Below are 14,397 nucleotides of genomic sequence, written 5' to 3' on the forward strand. Positions count from 1 at the left end.
GGGCATTATAAAGGGATAAAGGAGAACCAATATTAAACTTGTTCCCTTTCTCTAATCCCAAGGGATTATAAAGGAGACTGCCTTTGTAGATGAACAATGTTAAGAGAAGAAGGAGTGAACGATAATTCTATCCCTGATAAGGTGTAGCACAGCTGTAGCCCTCCTTTTATGTACACGTAACTCAAAAATTTTAAACTGTTAACTAAGATTGATCTAATCAATCACTGGAAGTGCCCCCAGACAATTTAGAAAAATACAAAACACTCTGGGGTAGGACACATTTATTCCAGGCCTCAGAGAACCTCCCATGATATTTCAATAACAATGATTAGCACACAGTCAAAGATAAGCAGACACACAAGGAAACAAAGCAACGTGAGTGAGAACCAGTAGAAACAGACTGATGTAGACTTCAGATGCTAGAATCACAAGACACAGAATATAAAAAAACTATGCCCTCTAATTTTCAAAAAATAAAAGAGAGTCTTTAACATGCAGGGAAAAAACCCTATAACAAATGACATAGTAAATTTAAGAAAGAAACAAACTTCTAGAAATAAAAATTATAATAATGAAATAAAAATAATGTTTATCACAAAGGGAGACTGAGTTAAAGAATTAGAAGATAAATCAAGATAAGTTATTTGGAATGCAGTTCAGAAAGACAGAAAGAAAGAAGAATATAAAACATGTGGAGGATAGAGTGATAAAAATTAACATAGGTTTAACTAGGGGCTTAGAAGGAAATAAGAGAGAAAATGTAAAAGAAGCTACATTTGAGAAGATAATAGCTTGGAATTTTCTAAAATACTTTAATGACAGTTATAATCAATTTCAAGAGGCCCAACAATCCAGGCAGGGAAAATAAAAAGATATTGACACCTGGATGCATCACGGTGAAACAGTGGAAACACAAAGGTAATGAGAAAATATTATGAGCAACCAAAGAACAGTGGTTAGATTAACAGGTAACTTCTTGATAACAATAATGGATGACAGAAAACAGTGGAACGATGTCTTTGATGTGCCAAAAGAGTATTACTGCCAACTCAAAATTCTATATCCAGAGAGAATATATATTTCCAAAATGATGGAGAAATAGAGACATTTGAAACAAGCAGATGCTGAGACAGATGGTCACGACAAGACCCTTACTACAGGAATTTCTCAGAATGTACTTCAAACAGAAGAAAAAATAATCCTAGAAGGAAGGTCTAAGATACAGGAATATATAAATAACAAGGAACATGGCAAATATTGGGCAAATAAAAATCAATATTGATTCTATAAAAGAGAATAAATAATGTCTAGTGGTGTTAAAAAAGAAAAGAAAGAATTAAAATACAGACAGAAATAGCATATACATTGGGAAGGTGATAAGTGAATTAAAAATATTCTAAAGTAATATTTGAATAGCTTTAGTCTTCAGTAAGTTATAATTCTAGGCAAGTCACTAACAGAACACCAAGTGTATCACTCCTAAAACAGTAAAGAAGAATATGAAATGATTAAAACAAAATGAAAGGAAGGAAAAAGCAAGACATATTGATATTTAGAGAAAGAAGCAAGAAACAAAAGAAACACATGCTGTGATTCCATTTTATAAATTCAAAAGCAGATAAAGTGTACTATATTTTTAAGGGCTATAGATATAGGTGGGAAAGTAATAAAGGGTGATAAAATCATGACTAAAATGCCATTTAAGTCTGTGGCAAGGGGAGAGGCTGTGATGACATACGGACAATAGGCAGGGGTGGGGCTTTGGAGGGCTGGCAGGGTGTGCATCTTGCCCTGGGTGGTGGTTATGTAGAAGTTTGATTATAACTGTTAAAATATACATACATGTTTTATACATTTTACTAAAAATGGTTTCTGCATTATTTTCCAGTGACAACATTTCAAAATTTTAAAGTGAGTTACAAATCAGAATACAGAATAAGAACACTGTCCTTTCCTTTGTAATCCAGAAAATCCGGAACTAAGGACACCACTGGTTTTCCAATGCTCCTTTTCACGGGAGGGCCAGCCAGTCTGGATCAAACTTTCTCTGGTCTGAGGTGAAGTGAACAAAACAGAGACAATGTATGTAGACGTAGGAGGGAGACAGTTTCCTCTCTTGGTGAAGACTGTCTTTAATTTTGAGGTTTTATCCCAGCTATATTTAGGATTGGGGTATTATACAATGTCCTTTCTGTTAGAAAGTGACAGTAGTAGTAGGCAGTACTTTACTCTTTAATGTCCTTATTAAAAAAGAAAAACAGAATAGGTCAGTCCTCCTTTTCCTTGAATAGGTCACTAAGGACCCAGAGCCTATGAATCTCTGATTCATACACACCAGCAAAGTGACTGTGTTTCTTTTCAGGGGGAGGCTGCTTTTGATAAAAATGTGACTTGGTTATGAACTGAAAGAATTTCAGTGAGAAAGAAATATAGCCAAACATGGAATGTGGGATCAGGCACAACACTGTGTGGCATTCTGTATTAAATGTGAAAGCAGTAAGGTTAAGAGACAATGGAGGAAGATGAGGGCCCCAGGAAAATATATATGGACAAGCAGGATATTACATCTAGAACCCCAAATGGAGAAATGGCTTCATTTTCAGAATTATTCAGTGCTCAGACACAATATTTTATGCTGCCTATGGATGCATATTTCTTTTTTTGGAGACAGTACACGCTGGTATTCCTTGAATTAATATACCTTTTCTTTTACGCATGTGTGAATCAATTCAAGTGCAAAACTAAGATAGTATAATGATAAGTTATAATTATATTATACCCTATATTATGTACTATAGAATATAGCATATTTATATTTTAATGGAGTATATTAGAATATAATAACTATTTTATGGCTACTATGCATATTTTTATTTATTTTATTAACTAACTTTATTCCTTACTAATTCTCTTGGCAAATATTACTATCTCCACTTTACAGATGAGGATTCTGAAGCTCAAAGGAGTTGAATAAGTTTGTCAGCTCCTAAGTGCCAAAACTAGAATAAAGCTCCCTGTGGTTGAACTTCAAAGCCCTTCTCCTAGCTACTTTGCTGCTTTGTCTCACCACTGCATTAACATTCAAAGATCATTCCTGTACAGATTAAAATGCCATTTACTCTTTTAAACCACATTTTGCACTCACTTAGGCAGCTTCTACAGACCCCCTTGGAGAAAAGGACAGACTTTCCCAGAAGTACAATGAACAGTAATACCAGGACATGTGTAAGGGGGCACAAGAGTAATTCAGAAACTTGAGCATAAGTCTCTTTCAAAATAAAACCACAGTATCTTTAATCAAGGCCTGGTAATCATCATATCATTTCTCTGAGACTGGAATTGGTAAATGTGGGCTATCCCACCAGGCCTTTATATTTGGTTAGAAATGTATCCAAGAACTTGACTAGCAAGACAATTCATGCAGTACAAACAGGAATCTGTAATTCTTTCCCCTATTACCACAAGACACAGTTAGTTCCTGCCCAGAATTTGCTTTGAAGACAATGAGTGTCTGGGAGAAACCATAAGAGCACTGAAAATGGGACTAGAAGTAGTAAATAGGGACTGTCAAAAAAAAAAAAAAAAAGGGGGTTAACAAATTTCCTCTAAAAGTAAAATCTATTGTCAATTTACAACAGTTCTGAAGCTTGAACTAGAGGCATGCAATTAGTGAGCTGACTTGCAAGGTTTGCCTACAGTAAGGGGGAGTTTTCTTCCACCTGTACAAAATTAAGCATCTGATAACTATCTCCTGGTATGAGGAGATTAAAATAATAAAATAAAAATAAACCAAATGCTTTAACTTGGAATCTAATCTCTCCCATTAACCCAGCACATTCACATAAACTCTGCTCCAACGGAATTCTTCTCACCCAGCAGGATGAAGATCATCTTCTCAGCAGCCAAATTCAGCAAGGCAAGTGACTTTCCTCCCTTCCTGATTTCCCCTTTAGAACTCATTCAGAGGGAAGACAAAGGACCCATGGGTGGATGGGAGTTGTTTTGTACCTAGCCTTTAGGGGTACCTTATTTTTCTTAAAAAGATTATCTCAACATTACTGTAGCCAAAAAATAAAAACAAAACAAAACCCTAAAACAAATTTCTGAGGCAGTTTAAATTAAAAATACAAAGGACTGAGATATATTTTTAATTTATTCATAATTAGTTTACAGATTGGCTGCACCGAGACTCCAAAATCAGCAAGCTACTTGGGGATAAAGGCTATTGCAATTATCAGGAGCAAGCCAAATGCTACCTTTTGTTCTTACTAAAATCTTCTCCTTTAAAAAAAAAAAAAAAAATCTCCTAGCAAATGATTTTCTATTTCCTATTTAAAGAGGATTACATAGCAAACACGACTAGTGGCTGGAAAGCAAAGAACCTTCCACCGTTTTATTACCTGCCAAATACAAATTAGTTCATTGTGGTTAATTCCTGCCAGGAGACCCCTTTTTCCTGCCGCCCATCAGGCCATTGGGGTATGGCAGGTTGGTTCCTGCCCGGAGTCCTTCCTACTCAGGAGGCTGTCAGATATGCTGCTTGCCCACTGTCTCCAACATCGTGTGGCAGCTCTGGTGTTCAGGCAGCAAGGTTTTGAGCTTGAATTGCCCCAGGAACTAGCTCAGAATTGCTCCTACTTCCTAACACTGTCAAATCTCTGTGGGCATATATGAGGCCCTCCTCCAGGTACAAATCAAGAAGCCCTACAAATTTCACTTTGTAATAACTATTGGATACAGAAATTGTATTAGTTCCATTAGATGGAGTCATAGAACTGTTCAGAAAGGTTAGCTGGATGTAGTGAATGTCACAGTTAGACTAAGATAAAAAATCACTTTGTTAACTTAGAGTCTTTCCTCATTGGTAACACCCTATATTAAGGTGCCATTTATAAACAGTTTATTATTATTAATTAATGTGTGAAGCACTTTATAGCATGCTAGATAACAACTTAAATTCATGTATTAAAGATGCACATACATGGTTTAATACGATTTACGCCTTGTAATATTCTTTAAAACAGCTTTCCATAGTCTCATCCGTTAAGTATTTATTACTAATGCATTTTATAACATACTTTATACTACATTATTTGAGCAAGTAGCTGCATTTAGTGATCATTTCATAAATAAGAATAAAGCATTTATAAATGGCACCTTAATTTAAAGTGTTACCTTCCCATTACTAGAGAGCTGCTTGCCATTCATCTCATTTTGTGATTATTCTCCAAATGCACCACTTGATAAAACAAACACTAAGTTCTATTTTCCCTTCATCTGATTAAAAGTTTATTGAGTCATTTTCCTCCATCTGCTTTCAGATGTTGATAGCTTGGAGGCTTTAGTGTGATTTCTGTTGAAACCAAACTTTTAATTCAACGATACTTCTGTAAACATGATAATAGTAGAAACAGAAAACTACCCACCATATTAGACAGAGCCTGCTGCTTGGATTCTTTGTAAAATTCAATTTTTCGACTAGAAAGAACAATCCAGGAAGTAGACCAGTTTTTCCTTAGGAGAGAAAAAAGCAAAAAAAGCACTATCACTTGAAGAAATCATTCACAGGTATTGTATGAGCAACATTTGGAATAAGTAGAGACTATCTTTACTTTTAACCAGAATTCCTAAAAATCTTTTCTTTATTAAAATCTACAGGTGGGGGCTTCCCTGGTGGCGCAGTGGTTGAGAATCTGCCTGCCAATGCAGGGGACACGGGTTCGAGCCCTGGTCTGGGAAGATCCCACATGCCGTGGAGCAACTGGGCCCGTGAGCCACAACTACTGAGCCTGCGCGTCTGGAGCCTGTGCCCCGCAACAAGAGAGGCCGCGACAGTGAGAGGCCCGCGCACTGCGATGAAGAGTGGCCCCCACTCGCTGCAACTAGAGAAAGCCCTCGCACAGAAACGAAGACCCAACACAGCCAAAAATAATAAATAAATAAAATTTAAAAAATAATTTTAAAAAAATCTACAGGTGGTATGGAATTTAGGTAATAATAAAAATATTCTGTAATTTTTATATATCATGGCATTTATAGTAAAATTTTCATCATTTGTAGATCTTCCCCAAATCTTTTTCAGCTATCAAAAATCCAACCTCGTGTATCCATGTCTTCCACTCCATAAAAAGTCTATGTTTCTGCAGCAAACCAAAAACAGCAAAGTAAAAATAGAAATCAGAACCTCGTCCTTCATCGTTATATCTCTTCATTGGTTTAGTATACATCAGAGTCTGCAAAACTAACCAGCTAATTTACCTGCCTAGTTCACAATATTTTTCAATGTTGAAACTCAATGCAAATAAAGGGAGTCAAATGCTTTTTACTTTTTTGCCAATCAAATTGGCAAGAATTAGAAGGAATAATACCAAGGTTTACTGAGAGTATGGAGAAATGGATTCTCCCATACAGTTTTGGTGGAAGTGGAAACAACTTTTCAGGAGTGAATTTGGCAATATGTTTTTAAAAAATATTTTAAAATGTGTATATCTTTTGATTGAACAAGCCCATTACTATGAATTTAAATTTATCCTAAAGAAATCATCTCATAAGTTAAGGCTCTGTACACAAGAATGAAGTGCACCATTTCTTAATTCTGCATCTAAAATATCAAAAAATGAGATAGGTTATATAAATTGCATATAATGGAGTCATACAATGGACTAATGAACCCTGTGCTTAGCAGAATCCTGATACGGGAAGATTTTAATGCAGACCATAATATAATATGTAGTTCATAAGACCATGCTGTGCTATTTACCTATGATTGTCCTCACCCATCCCAGGCCCTTCTGATTATCAATTCCCATTCATCGAAGTTCAAATATTATGTCCTCAAATATGTTTTCCATGACTTCCTCACAAAGCACTTAGGATAAATTAAAAAAATTTTTTTTGTAAATTTCACTTCTCTTTCCCCCATTAAATAAAAAGCCCCAAATCGACAGAAAACATTTCATCCTTACAGAGATACCCCCAGTGACAAGCAACAGTGCCTTGGACAGAGTAGGCACTAAATATGTATACGTTGAGTCAATGATTAAACTTAGGCATGGGGGTAAAAAAAAAAAAGCTGGATATAACAATAGTTAAATCAGAGAGTGAAACCACAGCTTTTGATTTTTGTTTGCATTGAACATGTATTACTTCAATACGTAGATGTATGTATATTTGTGTCATGAAGAAAGACAAATGTTTTAGATGGTAAAAGACTAAGGAGATTAATATACATATGTTTTTATTACATCATATTGCTGCAGTTTGCTTTGGTTTAACACTCAGTTCAGAATAGCTGAATTCATTTTACAAAAGTGATTTTTTAGAAAAGGTTACAAAAAGACTATTCTGGTCCATAGAAAACTACACAAAGATACATTTTAAATGACCATTTAAGATCTTCGTGTAATTTAGTTCCACTTGCCTCATAGTCTCTAGGGGCTTGATTTAAAGGACAGCTGTGATTCAGTAAAGTTAATATTTACAAGATTAGGTTGCTCTTACATGCCTGAAGCTTTCCTAATGATACACCATTGTGTTAAAAAGAAAAAAAACTGGATAAACAGAAACAAAACAAACACAATGTGTATTTTTCAACATGCAAATATGAACACTATGTTCTTGGACCCACTTGTCTTCAAATAGTCACTTTTTCAATCAAATGATGAATAAGATGGGGGAAAAATGAAAACCACATAGACCTTTTTCTTCCCTTGCCTTAGTTCCCATTTCTCGTTTTAGGTAACAGTAGCAGCAAGATGAATTGGAATACCTGTTGCCTTCTTCTTATGCAGGTCATAATATTAGATGGCCCAAGATAGAGTAAACATTGGCGGGACTGCTGGTCTAGACTGGGCATCATTTTTATCTCCACCCCTTACTTTGACCATATGTAACCAAGGAGAATGGGACACCCCCGGGCATGACGGAACCTATATTTAACCTGCCTGTTGCATTTCCCACTATATTTTTCATCTCCTGGCAAGAGATACTCTATACCTTATTTGCTTCCTGTCTATAGCAAGCCCTGGGTAAATGGTTCTGATTTGATCTTTTTCAGATGTTGATCGTTTATAGAATGTGTTGGCATTACTCTTCCCTTTCTTAAACTTGGAACTGGAACTGGTTAGAACTGAAGTTGCATGAAATTCGATTACCTCATGGTTCACAGTTAGAACTTTGAACTGCTGTGAAATGTTCCCTCTTAGGTGAATCTGATGAACAAGCTGAATAGGGTAAGAACTGCAGGTATTGGAAACTTAGTAATATGAATTGTTCTGGCACTTTACATACAGTGCAATTTGTTTTTGATCTTATAAACTACAAACAATGTCTTTATGAATACAAGTGAAGATTTTTCCAATTTGTTTAAGATAATTTCATTTCAAAAAGAAAAACAGAATGCTGTTTTTCAACGTTTTAGAGGCTCCAATTTTAATTCAGTTTTTCATGATCTCTTTTAAAATAATAATTAGCATAAATTATTTTGAGTACCTAGTATAAGTTTGCTTGTCTACTGGAGACTTAGCTTCACTTTAAAAGATGATGAAGGTACTAATCTGTCCATTTACTAATATGGAAAACAAAGTTCAGAGTGTTTAGGTAACTTACTTAAGGCCATACACTTAGAGTCAGACTCAGTTTCTCCGATTCTGAAGCCTGAAGTCTGTTCACTAATTTATGTTGTGTTTTTTTTAAAGATTACAGAGTATAGGCATACCTCATTTTATTGTGCTTCACAGATATTGTGTTTTTTTACAAATTGAAGGTTTGTGACAACCTTGCTTTGAGCAAGTCTACTGGCGCAATTTTTCCAACAGCGTTTGTTCACTTCGTCTCTGTGTCACATATTGGTAATTCTCGCAGTATTTAAAACTTTTACATTATTATTATATTTGTTATGGCGATCTGTGATCAGTGATTTTTGATGTCACTATTGTAATTCTTTTGGGGTGCCATGAACCATGCCCATATAAGACAGCTAACTTAATCCATAAGTGTTGTGTGTGTTCTGACTGCTCCACCGACTGGCCTTTCCCCATCTCTCTTCCTCTCCCCAGGCCTCCCTATTCCCTGAGACATAGCAATATTGAAATTAGGCCAATTAGTAGCTCTACAATGGCCTCTAGGTGTTCAAGTGAAAGGAAGAGTTGCATCTCTTTCACTTTAAATTGAAAGCTAGTCATGATTAAGTTTAGCGAGGAAGGCAGGTCAAAAACCAAGACAGGCTGACAGCTAGGCCTCTTGTGCCAAGGAGTTAGCCAAATGAATGCAAAGGAAAAGTTCTCGAAGGAAATTAAAAGTGCTACTCCAGTGAACACATGAATGATAGAAAAGCAAAACTGTCTTAATGCTGATATGGAGAAAGTTTTAGTGGTTTGGATAGAAATCAAACCACACGCAACATTCCCTTAAGCCAAAGCCTAATCCAGAGCAAGATTTTAACGCTCTTCAATTCTGCGAAGGCTGAGAGAGATGAGGAAGCTGCAGAGGAAAAGTCTGAAGCTAGCAGAGGTTGGTTCATGAGGTTTAAGGAAAGAAGCTGTCTCAGTAACATCAAAGTACTAGGTGAAGCAGCAAATGCTGATGTAGAAGCTGCAGCAAGTTGTCCAGAAGCGCTAGCTAAGATAATTAATGAAGGTGACTACACTAAACAAGAGATTTTCCATGTAGACAAAATAGTCTTCTATTGGAAGAAGAAGCCATCTAGGACTTTCATAGCTAGAGAAGAGAAGTCAATGCCCGACTTCAAAAGCCTCAAAGCACAGACAGACTCTCTTGTTAGGGGTTAATGCAGCTGGTGACTTTAAGTTGAAGCCAAAGCTCATTTACCATTCTGAAAATCCTAGGATCCTTAAGAATTACGCTAAATCTACTCTGCCTGTGCTCTATAAATGGGATGACAAAGCCTGGGTGAAAGCACATCTCTTGGCAACATGGTTTATTGAATATTTTAAGTCCACTTTTGAGACTTGCTGCTCAGAAAAAAAGATTCCTTTCAAAATATTATTGTTCACTGACAAACTACCTGGTTACTCAAGAGCTCTGATGAAGATATACAATGAAATTAATGTTGTTTTTATGCCTACTAACGTAACATCCATTCTGCAGCCCATGGATCAAGGAGTCCTATCATGTAAGAAATACATTATAGCTGCTATAGGTCATGATTCCTTTGATGGATATGGGAAAAGTAAATTGAAAACCTTCTGGAAAGTATTCAATATTCTTGATGCCATTAAGAACATTCCTGATTCATGGGAAGAGGTCAAAATATCAACATTAACGGGAGTCTGAATTAGTTGATTCCAACCCTCATGAATGACTTTGAGGGGTTCAAGGCATCAGTGGAGGAAGTGACTGCAGAAGTGGTGGAGATAGCAAGAGAGCTAGAATTAGAAACGGAGCCTGAGGATGTGACTGAATTGCTACAATCTCATGATAAAACTTTAAAGAATGAAGAATTGCTTCTTATGGATGAGCAAAGAAAGTGGTTTCTTGAGATGGAATCTATTCCTGGTGAAGTTGCTGTGAAGACTGTTGAAATGACACCAAAGGATTTAGAATATTACATAAATTTAGTTGATAGAGCTGGGGCAGGGTTTGAGAGGACTGACTCCAATTTGAAAGAAGTTCTACTGTGAGTAAAATGCTTTCAAACAGCACTGCACACTACAGAGAAATCGTTTGTGAAAGAAAGAGTCAACTGATGTGGTAAACTTCCTTATTTTCTTATTTTCAGAAACTGCCCAGCCACCCCAACCTGTAGTAATCACCACCCTGAGCAGTCGGCAGTCATCAACATCAAGGCAAGACCCTCCACCAGCAAAAAGATTATGACTCACTGAAGGCTCAGATGATGGTCAGCATGTTTTAGCAATACAGTATTTTTGAATTAAGGTATGTACATTGTTTTGTTAGACATAATGTTATTGCACATTTAATAGACTACAGTAGAGTGTAAACATAAATTTATATGCAAGGGGAAACCAAAAAAAATCATGTGACTCTCTTTGTTGCCTTATTCTCTTTATTGAGATGTTCTGGAACCCAACCAGCAATATACTGTTTTCTTGGTTAAGGAGACTGTCAATGTCAGATTTCACCATAGTTTTGGTCCTAGGTCTCAAATTATAAAAGCTAGAGTACAGAGCCTGTGACAAGGTATAAGCCATCTGGACTGTCAAATTAACTGTTTTACCTAATGTTAATTAGAAGGATTGGTCAAAGGCCCACCACTCTCAAGCTCTATTTTTCTCTTGGGAATTGAACTGATTTAAAGGAGTCACATGATGAGTCTTTCAACTCCTCATAAGAAGCCGGAAGCAGCGATGTGCTTCTAACTATGACACCACCTCTTTCTCTTTCCTGCTAGGGGATTATTCTGGTTTGGGATGAGTAGGCTCACCTGCACTCAGTAGGGAGCCTAAAACCAGAAAGTGTTTCAAAAGCCTCTAGTCTAGGAGTGGCTAAGAATTCACCTAATGGGAATATCTTTTAACCTATGACTTAGGTCAGAACCTTCCTCTCTGAATGAAGTAGTCTAGAGACTTGGCTATTTTCTTCACAATATCTTTCGAGTCCATTCCCCATATGATGTGTTTGGCCCACTGTGCTGCCTGTAATTCTCAGGATATCAGCAGAAAAGCTTTCTCACCAGTTACTCTAACACAGCGAGCCTTTTGATGGCACTGTCAGCTCTGGAGGGAGTGTGAATAGGGTCAGCTGGCAAGGTTTTGCCTTGACTTGTACCTTTAATGCTTTCTGCATGCAACCAAATCCTTATAGGTGACAGTTTTTCAGTGTATTGAGATTCAACCCAGAGAGCGAGTAACTCCTTCAAGTTTAGAGGGCTCAGGCAGGACTTTAAAAATAGACCTTCTGAGGATGAAGCGATTTTCAGAATGGAAAGAAAGTCCCTCTACTTTCCTAGTACCCCCAAAGAGGGGAACACCATCCCTGACCTCCTAGAGCTTTTCCACTCCTGGGCACAATATCTGACATTTAGTGAATGCTTATCAAAGGTTTTTGAGTAAAAGAATATATGGGTTCTCAAATTTCAGGAGGGTCACACATCTAGATTATTCCTGCCCTGTTTGTTGTTATTTACTAACAAGGACTACAAAACACCTACTTCTTGCATTTCCCTTATTTATTCCTTAGTTCCCAAATGTTTTGATAAGTCTTTCATAGCATTGTTTTAAAAGTATCTAACATTCCTGGTTTAGTATATCTTTTTCTAATTTATAATCCTAGTGGCAATACCTGAGCTTTCTCTAGAGGGCTTCCTGACTTCTCAGATGTGTTTCAATAAGATAAGCTGTTATGAATGCATTGGTTCTCACTCTGTGCGAGGTATGGCACCTGGTATTTTGTATGTGTCAAGTAATTTAATCCCCAAGCCAGTCACTAGTATCTACTGAGCATCTACCAGAGGACAGATACAATTCCAAGGACTGAATATATAAAGGCAAATAGCAGAGACCTCAAGGCATTTATGTCTAACTCAGGGGAGACAGGCAGTAAACACGGAAACAAATCCTCCACATTCAGATGAAAAAATTGAGACTTAGTGAGGTTGCATCCTACCCAAGGGCATCAAAGTCATAAATATGGGATTCAGACCAAGTCTTCTGGACTTAGAAGGCCATGCTCATTCTGCTGTATCAGTTGTCTCTAGAGCAGGTGGCATGCAACTCTCCCTTAGTCATATTGGGCACGTCTCTGCAGAGCCTCATGATAGACCCTGACAGAGGAAGACACCCAACTGCTGTCAAAGAGTTACTTGAACATCTTTCTCCTTGGAACAAGGGCACTTCTTAGCCTGACCTGGGCTGTTCTGCAATGCTGACCTGTAAGCTCTTTCATCTCTACCTTCCCAAGATGGCCAGCACGTAACTTCATCCATTGATGGGAGCCAATTAATGCATCAACACTTCATCATCTTAACTTTGAGGGAGTTCTTTTTTATTTTTCCACACAGAGAGATAAAAACCAAGCTGTTGGATAGACTTGAGGGTTAAGCAAGATACATAGGTCAAGAAATGTCCAACTTCAGTAAGTCAGAGGTCCCAGGAATAGGTGAGAGAGTCTCCGCATGAATTTACAAGTAACAATTAGGTAAGGGATTGATATTGACACTACTGATTCAGTACAGGAAATAGATCCTGGGACAATAAATGCAGGCTATTTATTTTAATTTTTTTTGTCACAAGACATCACATCTAAGGGGGAAAAAGATCCTTAATGTAATTAGGAAGGAGGAAGAACTAAATTCTAATGACAATTAGTTACAATTAATGCAATTGGTGGGACAATTTCTCCAAGTGAGACACTTCAGAGAGCTTCCCTAAAACAAATACTGAGTTGTAAAGGTAGAAAGTAAAAACAAAACAAAACAAAACAACCCCAAAACCAAAGAAAGCTCAACACAGGCATCAGCTTGACCAAAAACTCTGCATTCTACAAAACGGACACCGGATGGCAGCACATAATAACAGCAACTTGGTAACTGCTTATCTGAAGAACGCTTGATGGAAAATGGCCCTTAAAATATTCGTTATCGTCATAGGAACCTGTTAGCTTGAACTCAGGTTTAACATATTCATCTGCTCTAACATCAAAGCTTTATATCTTACACTCACCTCTCCTATGCCTGCTTTGGTAATGACACGGTGGCAAACGAAAAAGTCAGAGGAAAATATATGTGAGGTTACTTTGTAAATTTCAGACTCACTCTGGGCCGCCTGCCTCTGTTATCTGACTTGGGCACACTGGATTTGACTTGATTCTGTACCTCTGGTGGGGGTGAATGTGATTTACTCTAGTGTCCTTGACTGATTTACTGAAAAATCACTTAGACACTGTTTAAGTGTTCTGACTAGTTCTCAAACTGGTAGGTGAAGAACTTACTGCTTCTCTCTTATATTTTAAGCTTCTTGTAATTTGCCTCTGCTTAAAAAAAGGGTCAAAGAGACACTGATGTATAAATATATACATCTCTGCCACTATTGCAAGAAATGTAAAAGCTTTATATATTCAAAGGGTTACTAGAAGTTGGAAATTATAACAGAGCGTGTATTGGAAATCATGAAACTAAAGCAACCTTTTACAAATTAACTTCAGTATTCCATACTCTCCAAACCTTCCCTCCAGTCCTCACTATGGACATTAAAAAGAGAGAAGGACAGATGAAGCCTGGAAGAATTTATTGGGATCTTGAGCAGAAAATGCTAAAAAAAAAAAAAAAAAAAAAAAAGTTTACATTAGGAGGGTACTTTGGTATCACGTTCTACAGAAAGTCTATTCTGAGAAACAATTGTTTAAAAAGAAGAAAAAGCAAATAAAAACAAAGGTCTAATAGCCATGGGCTCTAGGATGAAAGTACACACTAGTAGACAT

At 36.9% G+C, this 14,397-nt stretch overlaps 1 protein-coding gene across 1 annotated transcript in view; it reads right to left on the bottom strand.

Moving 5' to 3' along the window:
• ARHGAP15 (Rho GTPase activating protein 15) overlaps positions 1 to 14,397 on the bottom strand; it is a 584,102-nt gene that overhangs the window by 498,217 nt on the left and 71,488 nt on the right. The window contains exon 4 of the mRNA XM_068543993.1: positions 5,427 to 5,514. Within this exon, the coding sequence (XP_068400094.1) occupies positions 5,427 to 5,514 (88 nt within the window). The remainder of the gene's footprint in view (positions 1 to 5,426; positions 5,515 to 14,397) is intronic.

The sequence above is a fragment of the Eschrichtius robustus genome, chromosome 5 (genome assembly GCF_028021215.1).
Source record: "Eschrichtius robustus isolate mEscRob2 chromosome 5, mEscRob2.pri, whole genome shotgun sequence".
NCBI classification, from domain to species: Eukaryota; Metazoa; Chordata; class Mammalia; order Artiodactyla; family Eschrichtiidae; genus Eschrichtius; species Eschrichtius robustus.